At 43.4% G+C, this 21,287-nt stretch overlaps 1 protein-coding gene across 1 annotated transcript; it reads right to left on the reverse strand.

Annotated features, from left to right (window-relative positions):
* Positions 1-9,450: 9,450 nt before the first annotated feature.
* DRG1 (developmentally regulated GTP binding protein 1) lies at positions 9,451-19,548 on the reverse strand. Its single transcript, XM_069757803.1, has 9 exons — positions 19,398-19,548; positions 17,269-17,392; positions 15,261-15,436; positions 14,586-14,655; positions 14,339-14,508; positions 11,701-11,831; positions 10,722-10,889; positions 10,490-10,612; positions 9,451-9,685 (listed from the first exon to the last, which is right to left on the reverse strand). Exons 1-9 carry the CDS (start codon positions 19,437-19,439, stop codon positions 9,586-9,588), a joined length of 1,104 nt encoding a protein of 367 aa, XP_069613904.1. The 5' UTR covers positions 19,440-19,548; the 3' UTR covers positions 9,451-9,585.
* Positions 19,549-21,287: the final 1,739 nt, after the last annotated feature.

Genomic DNA, 21,287 nt, shown 5'->3' on the forward strand with positions numbered 1-21,287 from the left:
TCCAGAGTCCGTCTCATGCTGCTCCTAGGCCACCAGTCATAACAAATCAGACCGCTAATGAACAATCAAAACAGAGTCCATGGTATGTTCTTTCAGATCATAGAGAATGCTAACCCCCCCAAAAAATAAAAATAAAAAATAAAAAAATATAATAAAATAAATAAAAAAAAGTGCAGTGAAACACACGTGCGAATGAGTGAAAAAAAGAAAAGAAAGGAAACATAAAAAAGAAACATAATTTATTGAAATCACAGCAACATAAAGATTCCATCCAATATCCCAGTCAGATATAGATGCCGAAGAGGACCTAAAAATGTAAAAACAGAAAAAGAATAAATGTTAATAAAACCTACAAATAAGCACTAAAAGACATCTGCTCATTCAGGCCATGGGGTGCCAGGGTATTCAGTCTGTAGATCCACCTGGCTTCAATTTCGGCCAGCCTTTTCTTAATATCTCCGCCTCTCATATTTAATACAATATGGTCAATCCCTCTTACCCTCAATAGAGAGCTATCGCACTGATGGAACAACTTAAAATGCTTAGGCAGGGTTTTCAGGGATTCAACATCAGTGGCTGTTTGGGCTGCTTTAATGTCTAAAACATGCTCCCTGACTCTTCTTCTTAGTTCCCTGGAGGTTAAGCCAACATACTTAAGTTCACAAGGACAGCTAGCACAATAAATAACCGCAGTGGTCGTACATGTGATGGGGTGGAGGATGTTATAAATCTTATTACCGTCAGCATTGGAGAATACAGCACATCTTTCGACATTGGGGCACGCTACACAGGAGCCACAAGGACGGCAGCCCCATTTTGGGCCCCTTGAACCAAACGGATTATCATTCTTTTTGTTCACATAATGACTATGTACTAACAAATCCCTTATGTTTGGTGATCTCCTGAAAGTAACAGATGGTTTAGGTGGGAGGTATTGCGCAAGGATAGGATCCAATTGCAAGACCTTCCAATGTTTGGATAATATATCCTTCACCTCATACCATCTGCAATTGAAAGTTTGAATATACCGTACCTTGTCACTATTCCCATCTTCCAATCTGTTTGTTCAGCGCTTGAGAACGATCAGTGCGTTTAGCTTGCCAATACGCCAGTTTAATACATTGTGAGAAATATCCTCTCTCAGCAAATCTTGCACTCAAGTCTCTACTTTGCTTTTCAAAAGAAAACTCATCGGAACAAATGCGTCGCATCCGTAGAAACTGTCCCACAGGTATGCCTTTAATAAGACTTTGTTGATGTGACGATGAAAAATGTAGAAGACTGTTAGTAGAAGTCGGTTTCCGGAACACATCTGTATGTATAAATCCCAGTTCATCAACTTCCAACAGAATATCCCAAAATTCCATATTAGATCTTCCTGCTTTGTAAGTTAGACGTAGGTTCAGATTGTTGTCATTCAGATGGCCCATAAAATTCTGTAGTTCATTAGAAGAACCCTGCCAAATAAACAAAATATCATCAATGTATCTTCCCCAGTATTGCACTCTGTCAACCAAAGGGAGAGGTTCAGTAATAAAAATCTTCCTCTCCCACAGCCCCAGGAACAAATTAGCATATGAGGGCGCAAAGGCCGCCCTCATTGCTGTTCCCTGGAGCTGTAGAAAAATTGTTTCCACCGTAGGATAAAAATTTGGTGGAATAAAATTTTCTTGGAACATTATTTAAGCAAACATTTGATTCCTAGAGGCCTTCGGGTGCAATTATTCCCTTCCTATGGGAAAGATGATGTGGGATTCTCATCAGCATGGGAGAATATTTGTAACATTTGTTCAAATTCATTTTTAACTTTGATTGTAGACTTTAATTCTAAATCTCTGCCTCTGCTTGAGAAAGAAATTGATGACCTCCAGAGGGATCTTAATAAATTAATCACACCCCTGGAGGCTGAAGGTTTTAAAAAGGAATTGGAGGATTTACATCTGATCTGGGAGAAACAGATTAAAGATACTAAAACTAAAAAATACGCTAGAGATCTATCAGACAAAGAGAACAATAGAGTGTATAAGTGGAAATTTCCTTCACAAAGAACCAGAGCCAGAAGTACATCTATGACATCTTCTACTTCGCATGAATCAACAAGCTCAGGGACTCGAAAGACGTATAATACAAGAACGCAGAAACGCAAGAACTTTGCGCAGTTTTCTCCCAGGAAAAGGATGACTCCGGTGGATCTTGGTAACAATACTCTGTCCTCAAATAAGGTAATTAATCTGTCTGATATTGTTCTCACAGTTCCACAAATGGAAGTTCTCAATCTTGGGCTCAATTTTTCACCAACTGCCAAATTTGATCCCTTCTCAGCAGTAAAAGACTTGCATTTATTCGCACGAAAGCTACTACTTAAGAAACTTCATCATAATAATCCAAATGACGTCACTGACACTATCCTGGAAACGGTTGAAGAAACTGAGGCCTTGGATGCCTTAAATGAACTTTTACAAGAACAGTCCTCAACATCCTCAAGTAAGTTCCCCAAAAGCTTGATCCCCAGGTCTAAGAAGTTTCCACCTCTCACGTTGAGTGCTAACATTGATTTATTTGTTAAACTTGTGAGCGAAGACCTGAAAAAGGTCTCTACCTTGGTCAAAGGCCATAATTGTACATTGGAACATAAAAAAGCCATTGAAGAGCTGTCCTCTAGGACGGACATAGTTATCAAACCATCGGATAAAGGTACCGTCACACTAAACGATATCGCTAGCGATCCGTGACGTTGCAGCGTCCTGGCTAGCGATATCGTTCAGTTTGACACACAGCAGCGATCAGAATCCTGCTGTGATGTCGTTGGTCGCTGCAGAAAGTCCAGCACTTTATTTCGTCGCTGGACTTCCTGCTGACATCGCTGAATCGGCGTGTGTGACGCCGATTCAGCGATGTCTTCGCTGGTAACCAGGGTAAACATTGGGTTACTAAGCGCAGGGCCGAGCTTAGTAACCCGATGTTTACCGTGGTTACCAGCGTAAAAGTTAAAAAAAAAAAAAAACACTACATACTTACCTTCCGCTGTCTGTCCCTCGGCGCTCTGCTTCTCTGCCCTGTGTAAGCACAGCGGCCGGAAAGCAGAGCGGTGACGTCACCGCTCTGCTTTCCGGCCGCTGTGCTTACACAGGGCAGAGAAGCAGAGCGCCGAATATTCAAACTTTCAATTGCAGATGGTATGAGGTGAAGGATATATTATCCAAACATTGGAAGGTCTTGCAATTGGATCCTATCCTTGCGCAATACCTCCCACCTAAACCATCTGTTACTTTCAGGAGATCACCAAACATAAGGGATTTGTTAGTACATAGTCATTATGTGAACAAAAAGAATGATAATCCATTTGGTTCAAGGGGCCCAAAATGGGGCTGCCGTCCTTGTGGCTCCTGTGTAGCGTGCCCCAATGTCGAAAGATGTGCTGTATTCTCCAATGCTGACGGTAATAAGATTTATAACATCCTCCACCCCATCACATGTACGACCACTGCGGTTATTTATTGTGCTAGCTGTCCTTGTGAACTTAAGTATGTTGGCTTAACCTCCAGGGAACTAAGAAGAAGAGTCAGGGAGCATGTTTTAGACATTAAAGCAGCCCAAACAGCCACTGATGTTGAATCCCTGAAAACCCTGCCTAAGCATTTTAAGTTGTTCCATTAGTGCGATAGCTCTCTATTGAGGGTGAGAGGGATTGACCATATTGTATTAAATATGAGAGGCGGAGATATTAAGAAAAGGCTGGCCCAAATTGAAGCCAGGTGGATCTACAGACTGAATACCCTGGCACCCCATGGCCTGAATGAGCAGATGTCTTTTAGTGCTTATTTGTAGGTTTTATTAACATTTATTCTTTTTCTGTTTTTAAATTTTTAGGTCCTGTTCGGCATCTATATCTGACTGGGATATTGGATGGAATCTTTATGTTGCTGTGATTTCAATAAATTATGTTTCTTTTTTATGTTTCCTTTCTTCTTTTCTTTTTTTCACTCGTTCGCACGTGTGTTTCACTGCACTTTTTTATTTATTTATATTTTTTTTCTTTTTTTGGGGGGTTAGCATTCTCTATGATCTGAAAGAACATACCATGGACTCGGTCTGATTGCTCCGCTTGTGCACATGATCAAATGTGAAATGATTATTATTTATGGCTTCATTCCATTGGGATTCATTGGTTCTTTGGCTTGCCCCATAGTTTTACTTACTTTCACTTTTTTTTCTTGCATTTGTTTTGTATTCGGGTATTGTTTTGTGGGCGGGGCGGTGACTAGCGTTCCTACACCTCCGATTGGTGGGGGTCACTGGCGGTGTGCGCCCTCTCTGGGTTGCTAGGCGATCACACTACTACAGGTCCTTCTCAAAAAATTAGCATATAGTGTTAAATTTCATTATTTACCATAATGTAATGATTACAATTAAACTTTCATATATTATAGATTCATTATCCACCAACTGAAATTTGTCAGGTCTTTTATTCTTTTAATACTGATGATTTTGGCATACAACTCCTGATAACCCAAAAAACCTGTCTCAATAAATTAGCATATCAAGAAAAGGTTCTCTAAACGACCTATTACCCTAATCTTCTGAATCAACTAATTAACTCTAAACACATGCAAAAGATACCTGAGGCTTTTATAAACTCCCTGCCTGGTTCATTACTCAAAACCCCCATCATGGGTAAGACTAGCGACCTGACAGATGTCAAGAAGGCCATCATTGACACCCTCAAGCAAGAGGGTAAGACCCAGAAAGAAATTTCTCAACAAATAGGCTGTTCCCAGAGTGCTGTATCAAGGCACCTCAATGGTAAGTCTGTTGGAAGGAAACAATGTGGCAGAAAACGCTGTACAACGAGAAGAGGAGACCGGACCCTGAGGAAGATTGTGGAGAAGGACCGATTCCAGACCTTGGGGAACCTGAGGAAGCAGTGGACTGAATCTGGTGTGGAAACATCCAGAGCCACCGTGCACAGGCGTGTGCACGAAATGGGCTACAGGTGCCGCATTCCCCAGGTAAAGCCACTTTTGAACCATAAACAGCGGCAGAGGCGCCTGACCTGGGCTACAGAGAAGCAGCACTGGACTGTTGCTAAGTGGTCCCAAGTACTTTTTTCTGATGAAAGCAAATTTTGCATGTCATTCGGAAATCAAGGTGCCAGAGTCTGGAGGAAGACTGGGGAGAAGGAAATGCCAAAATGCCTGAAGTCCAGTGTCAAGTACCCACAGTCAGTGATGGTGTGGGGTGCCATGTCAGCTGCTGGTGTTGGTCCACTGTGTTTCATCAAGGGCAGGGTCAATGCAGCTAGCTATCAGGAGATTTTGGAGCACTTCATGCTTCCATCGGCTGAAATGCTTTATGGAGATGAAGATTTCATTTTTCAGCACGACCTGGCACCTGCTCACAGTGCCAAAACCACTGGTAAATGGTTTACTGACCATGGTATTACTGTGCTCAATTGGCCTGCCAACTCTCCTGACCTGAACCCCATAGAGAATCTGTGGGATATTGTGAAGAGAAAGTTGAGAGACGCAAGACCCAACACTCTGGATGAGCTTAAGGCCGCTATTGAAGCATCCTGGGCCTCCATAACATCTCAGCAGTGTCACAGGCTGATTGCCTCCATGCCACGCCGCATTGAAGCAGTCATTTCTGCCAAAGGATTTCCGACCAAGTATTGAGTGCATAACTGAACATTATTATTTGATGTTTTTTTTGTTTGTTATTAAAAAAAACTTTTATTTGATTGGATGGGTGAAATATGCTAATTTATTGAGACAGGTTTTTTGGGTTATCAGGAGTTGTATGCCAAAATCATCAGTATTAAAACAATAAAAGACCTGACAAATTTCAGTTGGTGGATAATGAATCTATAATATATGAAAGTTTAATTGTAATCATTACATTATGGTAAATAATGAAATTTAACACTATATGCTAATTTTTTGAGAAGGACCTGTATGTGATCACCGCAGCTATGTGTTGCCTTGGTTCCGGCTGTGTTAGTCACTTCCGGTTTGGCGGTGACTATCCGGTGTCCGTGCGGCATATGTGGGTCCACGGCGTTATGCTTTTTTAGAGGATCGGACACTATTAGAATATATTCCTTGCTATTTCGGGCAGGATTTCCCTATTATGTATATATGTTAATTTACACATGGTATGTCACTTCCGGTGCTCGCCGCATATTGCGCTCTACTTGTAAGAAATTGTAGTATATTTGCAGCGCTGCACCGCTTAATATGATCGATCTTTTTTAGACTTTATATCGTCCTTTTTTATGTAAAGCTGTTGGTCACATGGTTATCTATGTTTATTTCTAGTATGATATGTCACTTCCGGTCTCGCCGTATACTGTGCCTTATTCTGTATGTAATTTTATTACTTATGTATGCAGATTGTTCTAGGATGTATATGAATGAGTGAAACGTTATTCCATATATTTATATATATTTTATTAGGGTATTTACTTTTTAGTCTTTATCGCTGACATGACCCCTTTTATACCATTTGATTGGTTGGGGCTATGTATAAAAAGCACTCCATTTCCACTTCCTCTTCACTCCTTGAAAAAGCCATTTAGGCGAAACGTACGTTGGAGTCGGAGTCCTTGAGGGTCACAGATCATCTCCACACTGGTACTAGTATTTTTCCAGCGTTTTATGCACTTATTTTGTCTAGGTTAGACTATTTATTATGGATGCATGTGCACTTTATTGAGATGGATGGCTTATATATATATATTTTTTTATGTCATCTATTTTTCTCATTTTGTTGCACTTTGGAGGGTTATATATATTTTTTCAGTATATACAGGGTGGAGCGCGGTAATTTGCTGATTTGGGAATGAAATAAAAAAATTATGATCATTAGAAAAATTTATTTTATATTTTAATTATACTGAACAGTAATGGAATTTTTAAATTACATGGTTTTAAATAGTGTATCTGGCAAATGTCGACCTTCGCTATCCACACACTGCTGCATATGTTTTCTGAAGTTTTCATGAACTCTAACAAGCATGTCCACTGGTATTCTGCCAATTTCAGCTTCAATATTGTTCCTTAGGTCTTCCAAGGTGTTGGGACGGTTGATATACACCTTAGACTTCAGGTAACCCCAAAGGAAAAAATCGCATGGGGCTAAATCCGGTGAGCGTGCTGGCCAGTTCACATCTCCCCTCAAAGAGATAAGCCGTCCAGGAAACATTTGCCTCAAACAATTCATGGTAACCCTCGCTGTGTGTGCAGTGGCACCATCCTGTTGGAACCATGTATCCTCTAGTTCCATTGCCTCAAGAGCCGACTGAAAATAATCCTGTATCATAGACAAGTACCGTTCGGAGTTCACAGTTATGGCACGACCATTATCCTGAAAAAAGTCAGGACCAATGATGCCTACTCGTGATATGGCGCACCACACAGTGACGCGGTCCGAATGCAGAGGTCTCTCGTGAACTTCTCTGGGGTTTGTTTCACTCCAGTAACGCATATTTTGTTTGTTTACACACCCACTGAGGTGAAAATGTGCCTCATCAGAAAAAAACACAATTGCGTCACGGGGTATCGTTGCTAACATGTCTTCACAAGAGGTCCGCCGTGTCAAATAGTCCCATGCTGACAAATGTTGGACCACGCACATTTTATACCGGTGAAAATTCAGTTCATCATGAAGAATCCGGTGGAGAGAACGTCTTGAAATGCCAAGAGCAAATGATTGCTTCCGAGCAGAGCGTTTCGGAGATTGCAGTACTGCTGCTCTAACTCTCTCGATGTTTTGTGGTGTTGTAATCCTTCTCTCAGGTCCCCTTCGTACACATGACACATTCCCTGCTGTTCTGAATGCATTCACCCAATTTACAATTGATTGCCGTCCAGGAACACGTCCGCGTGGAGGAACAGCGAATTGTAAACGAAAAGCACGCTGCACTGCAATGATCGAGTGGGCATTTGAAAAATACGCTTCAACACAAAATGACCTCTCCTCACGTGTCCACTGCATGATGGCAACTGAAAGGCAGAGGAATACAAATCTCCCATCAGCCACTGTAAGCCACACCCACTCTCCCCTCTCTTCGACCGACAGTGCCGCCACAGCATGCAGTGCAAAAAAGCAAATTACCGCGCTCCACCCTGTACTTTTTTAGTATCTTTTATATTATATGGATCTGGTCTCCTCATTCAATATATCTTTTGTTACATGGTGTAGTATTATTGGTTGTTTTTCCCTTTTCTGCATTTTTTGATTTTTTATTTTACTTTCAATAAAATTATTTTTTATATATATTTTTTGTCATTCTTTGTTTATGTTCACTTTGACATTGGTTGCATATTTGTTGGTGGACATCAATTCACTAGGGTGAATTTTGTAGTTTATTTTTTTGGGCTGAGCATCACAGGAGTACCAAGATGGCAGCTATGGTGGCCTTACATAGGCCCCCTGCTGCCATGGTTACCTCTTAACGCAATCTCGGGGGAGGATTCACACGTGCACACTGTTGAGAGTTCCATTTAAATGCTGCTGTCAGAGATTGATAGCGGCATTCTAATGGTTAGGGCTCTCCGATTTGTATGATGTCTTTGATTTTTTTATGTAAGAAGCGTTAGTTTTATTGGTACCATTTTGGGATACATAACGTTTTTGTTCACTTGTTATTTTGTTTTTCTGTGCGAGGAGAGATGAACAAAAAAAATGCTATATAATAATTGCGGTTTAAACAGCGTTCACCATGCAGAATGTCTTAACAGTGTGGGTCATAACGAACATAGCAATACCAAATGCATGTTATTTTTGAGAGGGGGTTGGATTTCAAATTTTTTTTTTTTTTTTTTTAAACTGGGATTTTTTTTTTTATTTGAACAGTTTGTTTTTCACACAAGTGGACCTGTTCATGTGATCCTATGATACATTGCATAACTAACAGATTGGCCTTTTACTGACAGGTATCCTATTAGATGCCAACGGGGCGGGGTCTGTTAGGTTGAGGCATATGGCAGCAACTCATCTGTGAAAGTGCCGAGGGACTGACAGAGGGAGCAGTCTTCTTCAGTTAGACTTCTCACATGCTGCTGTCACTATTGAGAGTCATCCCAGGATCTTGATTGGAAGGAGGAGCAGTGCAAGCTGAGGCAGTCTATCACATAACTATCTAATAGCTCCTTGCAGACTCGACCATTAATGTTACAGGTCCCTATTGTACATCTCTATGCTTCTGATTACATATAGAGCATTTTTCTCCCTTTGACTGGGAAGTAGATTAAAAAAAAAAAAACCTTAAAAATCGGATTGTTATGCACCAGCGTTTATTGTATTCTCATTTCACCATTTTAATATATATATACCGTATATATATATATATATATATATATATATATATATATATATATATATATATATATATATATATATACATATATATATATATATTTTTTTTTTTTTTTACAAAACACTAATGGATGGTTTGTGGAGCAAAATTTTATTGACAGTTTTGCATAAGACATATTTACAGATGGGTGACCAGCTACATACAGAAATATGATGCGGGATGTTCAGTGTTTGCAGCTGTAAGTAGCAAGGCAATCTTGTATTTGATCACTTCTTTACTATTTGAATGACATCTTCATCTTCCATTACATGATCTTTACCAACTTTTTGTGGATTGTGCTTTACAGATGAACCCCAAACCAGAGCACTGTTGGCAAGATAAAGAAAGAAAATCAGCAATAATAGAATTTCATTACGGTTCTTTTCATGTCATGTAAGGCTGACAAGCATCAACAGAGGTCATCCATTACTTTATCATTGATGACCTATCATTAGGATAGGTCATCAATGTCTGATCGGTTGGAGTCTGACACCCGTTCAGCGGTTCTCAGTGAGGGCGGTGGCCAGAAATACTCAATTGCAGATCTGCTCTGTCTTCCAATAGCGGCCGCGCCAGGGTACTGCACATTGCCTTATATTCAAATCAATAGGGGGCAGATGTGCAGTACCCGGCAATGGCCACTATCAAAAGATAGAGCAGCTCCGCAATTGGGTATTTCCGGCTGGCAGCTCAACAGACACCGAGAACAGTCGATCGTTAGAAGGGCCAAGTGTCAAACTCCGACTGATCAGACACAGGTCATCAATGATAAAGTAGTGGACAACCTCTTTAATGACTGACTTCTCAAGGTGACATCCTCTCTACTACCATCACTCAATCCATCCTCATTTCAGTTTTGTTGGATTACATATGTTACAAGTTTGGTAAATAAGCCACCAATTGGGGAGGTGTACCATAACTCATTCCCATGGCTAGGATTTTGCCATGCTCTGTTAGCAATTAGGAAGTTGAGTTTGGAATATGCAAAATAGCAAAAATGTATAATGATGTAAAAGCAAAGATAAAAGACCAAGGCAGATGTACTAAAGCAACAGCAGGAATTGTAGAAACCAATCAATATGGGAAAATGGTAAAGCAGTCTTCTTAAACACCGAACCGCAAGATACTCACTACTTAAATTCTTTGATGAGGTTTTTGTGAATTTTAGTGCAGAAATCTTCAACTGCTGTGCGACAGTCAGGAAGCACAACTGGTGCGGTGTAATCCGGTAACTGACCCTTGGGCTTAGTGTAGCTGAAGTAAAAATAAAGCATAAAAGTATTATCTTTAGAGGTATCACAAAGAAATCATACCACATTATCAGGCATAGGAGACCCCATAACAAATCTGGTTTACCACTTACATTCGAACCAATCGTAAGTAATCCCAGATTTTTTCTAAGAGGTCATCAAAGTTCCAGCGGTGATGGGCAGAGATAGGAACACAGTGTGGCACCTTGTAAATGACATCTAATTCTTCTAATGAGATCTGGTCAATCTTATTCAACACATAGATGCAAGGGATGTAGACTCTGAAAGAAAGAGGAGCAGGATAGAAAAAGACAAAACCGCCATCTTATTTCTAAAGGTACCGTCACATTTAGCGACGCTGCAGCGATCTAGACAACGATGCCGATCGCTGCAGCGTCGCTGGAGAGCTGTCACACAGACCGCTCTCCAGCGACCAAGGATGCCGAAGTCTCTGGGTAACCAGGGTAAACATCGGGTTACTAAGCGCAGGGCCGTGCTTAGTAACCCGATGTTTACCCTGGTTACCAGTGTAAATGTAAAAAAAAACAAACACTACATACTTACATTCCGGTGTCTGTCACGTCCCCCGGCGTTCTGCTTCCCTGCACTGTGTAAGCGCCAGCTGTAAAGCAGAGCGGTGACGTCACCGCTGTGCTTTACGGCCAGCCGGCGCTCACAGTCAGTGCAGGGAAGCAGAACACCAGGGGACGCAACAGACACCGGAATGTAAGTATGTAATGTTTGGTTTTTTTTACATTTACACTGGTAACCAGGGTAAACATCAGGTTACTAAGCGCGGCCCTGCGCTTAGTAACCCGATGTTTACCCTGGTTACCAGTGAAGACATCGCTGAATCGGCGTCACACATGCCGATTCAGCGATGTCTGCGGGAGATCCAGCGACAAAATAAAGTTCTGGCCTTTCTGCTCCGACCAACTATGTCACAGCAGGATCCAGATCGCTGCTGCGTGTCAAACACAACGATATCGCTATCCAGGACATTGCAACGTCATGGATCGCTAGCGATATCGTTGTTAAGTTGTTCAGTGTGATGGTACCTTAAGAATGAAACTTCACTTATAGTTGAAATACCTATTGCCTTCAACCACATCAATAAGGTCATCAGCGGTAGCATCACTGCGCAGCGTGATATCTGCATTGTGGATTTTGTATTCTGCCAGGATACTTTTTACGGTCTCCAAATCCAGCTCACTTTGCGTACACTGAGTGTTTAAGAACAAAAGGAATATAAGGAGAATATTAAACAAAATCTCATCCAGCATGCAAATTATTACATTTATCAGTTTTCTGGCTCTTTTTCTGGCTTGAGTGCAAAGACGCATCAACTAAGGCTATGTGCACACGCTGCGGACTGGTGTGTGGATTTTTCCGCACTGATTTTGATAAATCCGCAGGGCAAAAATACTGCGTTTTTTCCTGCGGATTTATCGCGGATTTTCGGCGGTTTTTGTGCGGATTCTACTGCAGTTTTACACCTGCGTTTTTTTTATATGGAGCAGGTGTTAAACCGCTGAGGATTCCGCACAAAGAATTGACATGCAGCGGAAAATAAACCGCATGTGCACAGCGGTTTTTGTTTTCCATAGGTTAACATGGTACTGTACACCGCATGGAAAACTGCTGCGGATCCGCAGCGTTTTTAACGCAGTAAACACCGCAACGTGTGCACATACACTAACACTTACTGACCAAGTATGTGCCTGTATTAAAAGTTTTAGAAGAAGCCATATACAGTCATGGCCAAAAGTATTGACACCCCTGCAATTCTGTCAGATAATACTCATTTTCTTCCTGAAAATGAATGCAAACACATTCTTTGTTATTATTATCTTCAATTAATTTGTCTTAAATGAAAAAACACAAAAAGAATTGTCCTGAAGCCAAATTGGATATAATTCCACACCAAACATGAAAAAGGGGGTGGACAAAAGTATTGGCACTATTCAAAAAATCATGTGATGCTTCTCTAATTTGTATCGTTCTCATGCTTCGCACTGACGAGGGCCAACAGCCCGAAACACCGTGTCTGCGAATTGAGATATTGATTTGGCTTTTATCCTAAGTCATATTGCACGACTAGTTAAACGGTTGATTGTGACTTATAGGATCGCTACTTCCAACAGGTGGCGATATAGAGTTTAAGTCCTCTTTTTCTCAGAAGAGGCAATTTGCATATTCTCTAATTAGTGTAATTAACAGCACCTGTAACTTACCTGTGGCACCTAACAGGTGTTGGAAATAACTAAATCACACTTGCAGCCAGTTGACATGGATTAAAGTTGACTCAACCTCTGTCCTGTGTCCTTGTGTGTACCACATTGAGCATGGAGAAAAGAAAGAAGACCAAAGAACTGTCTGAGGACTTGAGAAACCAAATTGTGAGGAAGCATGAGCAATGTCAAGGCTACAAGTCCATCTCCAAAGACCTGAATGTTCCTGTGTCTACCGTGCGCAGTGTCATCAAGAAGTTTAAAGCCCATGGCACCGTGGCTAACCTCCATAGATGTGGACGGAAAACAAAAATTGACAAGAGATTTCAACGCAAGATTGTGCGGATGTTGGATAAAGAAACTCGACTAACATCCAAACAAGTTCAAGCTGCCCTGCAGTCCCAGGGTACAAGAGTGTCAACCCGTACTATCCATCGGCGTCTGAATGAAAAGGGACTGTATGGTAGGAGACCCAGGAAGACCCCACTTCTTACCCCGAGACATAAAAAAGCCAGGCTGGAGTTTGCCTAAACTTACCTAAAAAAGCCTAAAACGTTTTGGAAGAATGATTTCTGGTCAGGTGAGACAAAAGTAGAGCTTTTTGGGCAAAGGCATCAACATAGAGTTTACAGGAGAAAAAAGAGGCATTCAAAGAAAAGAACACGGTCCCTACAGTCAAACATGGCGGAGGTTCGCTGATGTTTTGGGGTTGCTTTGCTGCCTCTGGCACTGGACTGCTTGACCGTGTGCATGGCATTATGAAGTCTGAAGACTACCAACAAATTTTGCAGCATAATGTAGGGCCCAGTGTGAGAAAGCTGGGTCTCCCTCAGAGGTCATGGGTCTTCCAGCAGGACAATGACCCAAAACATATTTCAAAAAGCACTAGAAAATGGTTTGAGAGAAAGCACTGGAGACTTCTAAGGTGGCCAGCAATGAGTCCAGACCTGAATCCCATAGAACACCTGTGGAGAGATCTAAAAATGGCAGTTTGGAGAAGGCACCCTTCAAATATCAGGAACCTGGAGCAGTTTGCCAAAGAAGAATGGTCTAAAATTCCAGCAGAGCATTGCAAGAAACTCATTGATGGGGTCGCAGTTATTTTGGCTAAAGGTTGTGCAACTAATTATTAAGCTGAAGGTGCCAATACTTTTGTCTGGCCCATTTTTGGAGTTTTGTGTGAAATGATCAATGTTTTGCTTTTTGCCTCATTCTCTTTTGTGTTTTTTCATTTAAGACAAATTAAATGAAGATAATAATACCAAATAATGTGTGTTTACAATCATTTTCAGGAAGAAAATGAGTATTATCTGACAGAATTGCAGGGGTGTCAATACTTTTGACCATGACTGTATGTAGGAATGACAAAAAGCTACAGTCTGTTCTGAAGAGCGTACATTAATTTACCACTCCTTTTCTTACAAACCCTTACGAGACTGTACTGAAACACTACAGTTTCCTTGCAGCTTTTCAAGTTGCAGGTTTGCCACCATACTCACAGTAGCAGTAAGATTGATGCCACCTTTGTCCTTTTTCTTGAATCCGATGTTTGGTGGCTGCTTGTTCAGTCGGATACCAAAGCCCTCCAGTTCATTTTCAATAATTTTTTTGTGTCCCAAAGGTTTTAAAACATCCAAGACAATAAGGATCAAATTGCATGTGCGTGCCACTGTAGGTGAAAAATATTTATATATTGGAATAATTGTAAAATATTGCACTTTTTGTATTCACATAAATCCAACTCACCTGCAATGACTTGGCGACCTCTGCCTTTTCCATCTTTAGCCCCTTCAATGATTCCAGGAAGGTCAAGCAACTGGTGAAAAAAATATATATATATTATTAAGAGGGTTGTCCATGATTCATTTTTATTTCCCCATAGGTTAGAAGACGGAAAAAAAAAATAATCATAGCTATGCTGACTCTTTGCTGCTGCGCTGGACTTTTTGACAGACAACACGAGTAACGTCACAATGAGAGTGCAAATGACTGCTGCAGCTAATAGAAGGTGATAGAGATGGGATAAGCCACTGCGCACAGTGATTGGCTGCAGCGGTCAAGTGCGCTGGAGTTGGATGTCATCGCTGCAGCCAATAACTGGCCTTAGTAGTGATAGTGATGTAGATGGCATGAGCCTCTGAGCCAAGGGACTGACTGCAGCAATCACGCGAGTTGTTATTGTGGTCATCACTACAGTATGTCAACAACTGCTTTGTTACGGGTTACAGACATTTGCTCCTAACTTCAGAAACCAAACAAAGTGAGACCTGCTGGAAGCAGGAAGGTCGTCACAGCTGCGATCATCTGATTTTAAGGTTATTTCATGCATGTGTACCATTGGAGACAAAAGACGTGAATGAGTATGTATTGTGCCATGTGACTAGGAGCTATGCCTTTCTTACCATACGAGAGCATATTTACCTGAATTTTCGCCCCTTTGTATCTCACGACCCCAGGTACTGTGGTCAGTGTAGTAAATTCATAAGCTGCCACTTCAGAATAAACACCAGCCAGGTTGCTGAGAAGTGTTGACTTTCCCACAGATGGAAATCCCACAAATCCAATTCGGGCATCTCCAGTCTTTGCAACATCGAAGCCTAAAAGAATAAATCCATGATCAAACCAAATCATCTATATATAAGAATATTGCATCACATGCTTATGTTAGTCAAACCAGCACAAGCCGCTATAGTCTGTCAGTGTGCTTGCTGCAAGTGTGTCTGCCATCCAGAGTGAAGGAGGCATTTTCACTAGTGATGAGCGAATATACTCGTTACTTGAGATTTCTCGAGCATGCTCGGGGGTCCTCGGAATATTTTTTAGTGCTCGGAGATTGTTTTCATTGCCGCAGCTAAATGATTTACAGCTGTTAGCCAGCATAAGTACATGTGGGGGTTGCCTAGTTGCTAGGGAATCCCCACATGTAATCAAGCTGGCTAACAGATGTAAATCATTCAGCTGCTGTGATGAAAACTAAATCTCCGAGCACTAAAAAATACTCGGAGGTCACCCGAGCGTGCTCGAGAAAAGTATATTCGCTCATCACTAATTTTCACCTTTTCAGAAGCCCAGAAAGAAAGCCATACTAATGTCTATGAAAGGTTATGTTCACATGTCCAGTAATGACTCGAAGGGAGCCAGCAGCAATCCGTTAACAAAAAGTTGTCTAGATAGAACATTGTCAGCCCGAAATTTTTTTTTTATTACAAATGGATCCGTTTAACATTGAGGTCTATGGAAAACAGATCCATTAAATAGCAATCAATTTTGTTCAATTTAAAACGGATTATTTTCACGTGAAAGAAAAACTGATGGCTAATTCAAGAATCTGTTTTCCATAGACTTCAAAAATGGATCCAGTTGTAATTGTGTTTTTTTTAGCCGGACAAAAAAAAAAAAAAAGTTATGCCTACACAGCAGATTGCTGATGGATCCATTCTAACTGATGATTACTGTGAAAATAATCTTAAGGTACCGTCACATTTAGCGACGCTGCAGCGATCTAGACAACGATGCCGATCGCTGCAGCGTCGCTGTGTGGTCGCTGGAGAGCTGTCACACAGACAGCTCTCCAGCGACCAACTATGCGAAGTCCCCTGGTAACCAGGGTAAACATCGGGTTACTAAGCGCAGGGCCGCGCTTAGTAACCCGATGTTTACCCTGGTTACCAGTGTAAATGTAAAAAAAAAAAAACACTACATACTTATATTCCGGTGTCTGTCCCCCGGCGCTCTGCTTCCTGAACTGACTGTGAGCGCCGGACAACCGTAAAGCAGAGCGGTGACGTCACCGCTGTAATCTGCTTTACGGCCAGCCGGCGCTGACAGTGCAGGGAAGCAGAGCGCCGGGGACAGACACCGGAATTTAAGTAAGTAGTGTTTGTTTGTTTTTTTACATTTACACTGGTAGCCAGGGTAAACATCGGGTTACTAAGCGCGGCCCTGTGCTTAGTAACCTGATGTTTACCCTGGTTACCAGTGAAGACATCGCTGAATCGGCGTCACACACGCCGATTCAGCGATGTCTGCGGGAGATCCAGCGACGAAATAAAGTTCTGGCCTTTCTGCTCCGACCAACGATGTCACAGCAGGATCCAGATCGCTGCTGCGTGTCAAACACAACGATATCGCTAGCCAGGATGCTGCAACGTCACGGATCGCTAGCGATATCGTTGTTAAATTGTTCAGTTTGAAGGTACCTTTACTTGCGGTGGAAAACTATTTCTGTGTAACTTCCTGGTTACGCAGTTGTCCAAAATGCATTGTAAATGCATCTTCCTCTAGAATAATTAGCAGCAGCAAATGGATCAGTACATCTGCAATGTTACCAAGAAATGAAAGTAGGCAACCAGAAAGTACACTCATCTCCTTATTCTTGATTACATTTGCATACAAAGAGGTCCCATCGAAAGCTCAAAATCACACCTACCTTCCCCAGGACCACCACCTCCACCACCTTTTGGGGTGATGAGTTCACGCCGCAGTTTAGCTAAGCGGGCTTTTAGGAGACCAAGATGATGTGCGGTGGCCTTATTTTTCTGAGTCCGAGCCATCTGCAAAGCAAAGTGAAAGAGTTTTATGCATAAATATATGTGACTGGCACCCAGGAATGCAGCCATAGGAATCACAGTAGTTTAAATCAATTGTCTGCGATGTAATGCCAATTACCACCAGTCACGTGACTGGCATGAGTTTGTGGTACTTCACAGGCAGCGGGTGTCTGGCAGCAGTTTGCGGTACTTCACAGGCAGCGGGTGTCTGGTAACAGTTTGCGGTACTTCACATTAATGCAGTAACCCGATTTATTGGCAAGTATAACTACGGTAATAATCCTTTGAACTACTCTTTTATAAGGCTGTTTGTTAGTCTCTCCATGCATGTGACATGACAGTCACACAGGCGACACATGCAGCTGCGGAGCCGAACAGCTGATCGGCCAGTGTGATCCATTAGGCCAGGTTCCCTCTGCAGCTTATCGGTAAGCGCTATACCTTCCCGAATAAGGAAGGAGCCAAGAAAATTTGCTTATCTCTAATAATGATGTATAATGAAAAAACACTAAGATACACAGCGTCAGTGATGGAATACAATTACCCATAATGCCCCTCAGAATTTGCTTTGCTGCAGTGATGACCTGTTGTACACACACGTGACCAGCACATCCAATCACTGGTCTCTGTGGTGATGCCTGTTTGAGGGGCATAAGACAACCAAGGTCAGTGATTGGCTGCACTGCTCCCGTTGCTATGTGACATCATCAATGAAATAAAGATCGGAGGGGGCCCTGATTGCTGGTGCTGAGGCTGCGTTGGATTGAAAAGATGAGTAACAGTTGTTTGCTGGTTTGTTTTTTATAACATTTGCAGCTATTAAGGTACTTTAGAAAAACAAGCTTTAATGGGCTCATCTAACATGTAACTGTTAAAGGGGTGGTCCACTGACAGGAAAGGGGGGGTCTAAACGCTGTATGACATCTAACTGACCAGAGAGCAGGGTCCCACCCCCGCTGGCTCCGGGTCCCACCCTCGCTGGCTCCGGGTCCCACCCTCGCTGGCTCCTGGTCCCACCCTCGCTGGCTCCGGGTCCCACCCTCGCTGGCTCCGGGTCCCACCCCCGCTGGCTCCGGGTCCCACCCTCGCTGGCTCCGGGTCCCACCCTCGCTGGCTCCGGGTCCCACCCTCGCTGGCTCCGGGTCCCACCCTCGCTGGCTCCGGGTCCCACCCTCGCTGGCTCCGGGTCCCACCCTCGCTGGCTCCGGGTCCCACCCCGCTGGCTCCGGGTCCCACCCCCGCTGGCTCCGGGTCCCACCCCCGCTGGCTCCTGGTCCCACCTGCTGCTCCATCATTGGTGCTTTAGCTGCAACGGCGACGCACCATCAACCGCTAAGTCTAAGTTCACATTTGCGTTGTGCGCCGCAGCGTCGTCGCCGCAACGCACAACGCAAACAAAAACGCAGCAAAACGCATGCACATGCGGCGCCAATGTTAAAAGATAGGGCCGCACGACGCATGCGTTTTTGAAAAGGTCGGCGCCGCACAAAAAATCCAACATGTTGCGTTTGCCGCGCCCAGACAGGTGCGCCCTAACGCCGCATGCGGCGTAAAACGCAACACAACGCATGCACATGCGGCCCCATGCGGCGCCAATGTTAAAGATAGGGCCGCACGACGCATGCGTTGTGTTGCGGTGGCGACGCTGCGGCGCAAACCGCAAATGTGAACGTACCCTAATATCACCGCTGCAGCCAATCACTGGGCTCGGCGGCTATGAGGGTTACACAGCATGAGCTGCTCATCTTTGATTGGCTGCAGCGGTGAAAACGTTTAGGGTCCACTTTCCTGAATGTAGACAGCACCTTTATACAATCAGCACAGTCCACAGTGAGTGCTAGCAGTGAAACATTGGGAATGACATAGTACAACAACGCCCAGCATTGCCTTCCGAGCCTGTGCCCCGCAAGTCTCTGCCCCTGTCACCCACTCAGATGTGCAAACACATGTCAGGCCGTGACTACAATCAGCGCTCCGAAGCCCCCAGATAACGCCCCAAATGAATCACCTCAGACTCAATTTCGGCGATCTTGGCCAGTGTCCCGCTCATGGCTGCTCCGGTTATGCTCGCACTGCACCGATAAGACCGGCAGAGCACAGCCCGCACACGACTGTGCTGCGCAAGCGCAGTAAGAGCGAGCTGGGAAACGAGATGACTACGCCACGTACAGTACAGACTTTCTATCCGCGCTCTCTATGGTGCGCGGCTTCACAAGTCCTCCAGGCACTAATCAGTACTCAGCTCTGCTGGGAAAGGGGCGGCTATCAGCGAGGACACAATAGTCACATTTTGCCTGTGACACTTATGACAGAAGTTACACAGTGTAAAAAGAGAAATTGAGACGGACAATGTCATCTATTAGTGTCTGCTCTGACGGCGGCCATTTCTCTGTATATGGAATGATGAATACTGACGTGTGTATAACATTGTGGGCGAAATACGACCGGTCACGGCCCACTATGTGCCCTTCTCCTTTGCTTTCCCATTGGCGTTGCCATAGCTGGGCCCAACCAATGCAAGCTACAGCCACATTCTGGGGTGTCAGAGACCTGGTTGTCAAATGTGGCCCCTCCTGTGTCATTAACCCCTTCATGACCTTGGGAGTTTTCGTTTTTCCGTGTTCGTTTTTCACTCCCCTCCTTCCAAGAGCCAAACCTTTTTTATTTTTCCGTCAATTTGGCCATATGAGGGCTTATTTTTTGCGGGACGAGTTGCACTTTTGAACGACATCATTGGTTTTAGCATGTCGTGTACTAGAAAACGGGAAAAAAATTCCAAGTGCGGTGAAATTGCAGTCCCACACTTGTTTTTTGTTTGGCTTTTTTGCTAGGTTCACTAAATGCTAAAACTGACCTGACATTATGATTCTCCAGGTCACTACGAGTTCATAGACACCAAACATGTCTAGGTTATTTTTTACCTAAGTGGTGAAAAAAAATTCCAAACTTTGCTAAAAAAAAAAAAAAATTGCGCCATTTTCCGATACTCGTAGCGTCTCCATTTTTCGTGATCTGGGGTCGGTTGAGGGCTTATTTTTTGCATGCCGAGATGACGTTTTTAATTATAGCATTTTGGTGCAGATACGTTCTTTTGATCGCCCGTTATTGCATTTTAATGCAATGTCGCGGTGACCAAAAAAATGTAATTCTGGCGTTTTGAATTTTTTCCTCGCTACGCCGTTTAGCGATCAGGTTAATGCTTTTTTTTAAAATTGATAGATTGGGCGATTCTGAACGCGGCGATACCAAGTATGTGTAGGTATGATTTTTTTTTTATTGATTTATTTTGATTGGGGCGAAAGGGGGGTGATTTAACCCCTCTGTGACCTTAGACGTACTATCCCGTCGAGGTGCCCTGGGCTTATCTGACCCTGGACGGGATAGTACGTCATAGCGATCGGCGGCGCTCACAGGGGGAGCGCCGCCGATCGCGGCCGGGTGTCAGCTGCTTATCGCAGCTGACATCCGGCACTATGTGCCAGGAGCGGTCACGGACCGCCCCCGGCACATTAACCCCTGGCACACCGCGATCAAACATGATCGCGATGTGCTGGCGGTGCAGGGAAGCACCGCGCAGGGAGGGGGCTTCCTGCGGGCTTCCCTGAGCCCCCCGCAGCAACGCGATGTGATCGCGTTGCTGCGGGGGTCTTACCTCCCTCCCTGCCTGCTCCAGCCCCGGATCCAAGATGGCCGCGGATCCGGGTCCTGCAGGGAGGGAGGTGGCTTCACAGAGCCTGCTCAGAGCAGGCACTGTGAAGGCTGCAGCGCTGCATGTCAGATCAGTAATCTGACAGAGTGCTGTGCAAACTGTCAGATCACTGATCTGTGATGTCCCCCCCTGGGACACAGTAAAAAAGTTAAAAAAAATTTTTCCAAATGTGTAAAAAAAAAATAAAAA

This window comes from Ranitomeya imitator, chromosome 1 (genome assembly GCF_032444005.1).
Source record: "Ranitomeya imitator isolate aRanImi1 chromosome 1, aRanImi1.pri, whole genome shotgun sequence".
Lineage (NCBI taxonomy): Eukaryota > Metazoa > Chordata > Amphibia > Anura > Dendrobatidae > Ranitomeya > Ranitomeya imitator.

Excerpts from the sequence above, each read along its gene's own strand:
- DRG1 (XM_069757803.1), bottom strand. The coding sequence starts at position 19,439 with ATGAGCGGGACACTGGCCAAGATCGCCGAAATTGAGTCTGAG. Across the intron at positions 17,393-19,397 it reads TCGCCGAAATTGAGTCTGAG|ATGGCTCGGACTCAGAAAAA; the intron begins GTGATTCATTTG and ends TTTGCTTTGCAG. Across the intron at positions 9,686-10,489 it reads CTCATCAAAGAATTTAAGTA|TGCTCTGGTTTGGGGTTCAT; the intron begins GTGAGTATCTTG and ends TCTTGCCAACAG.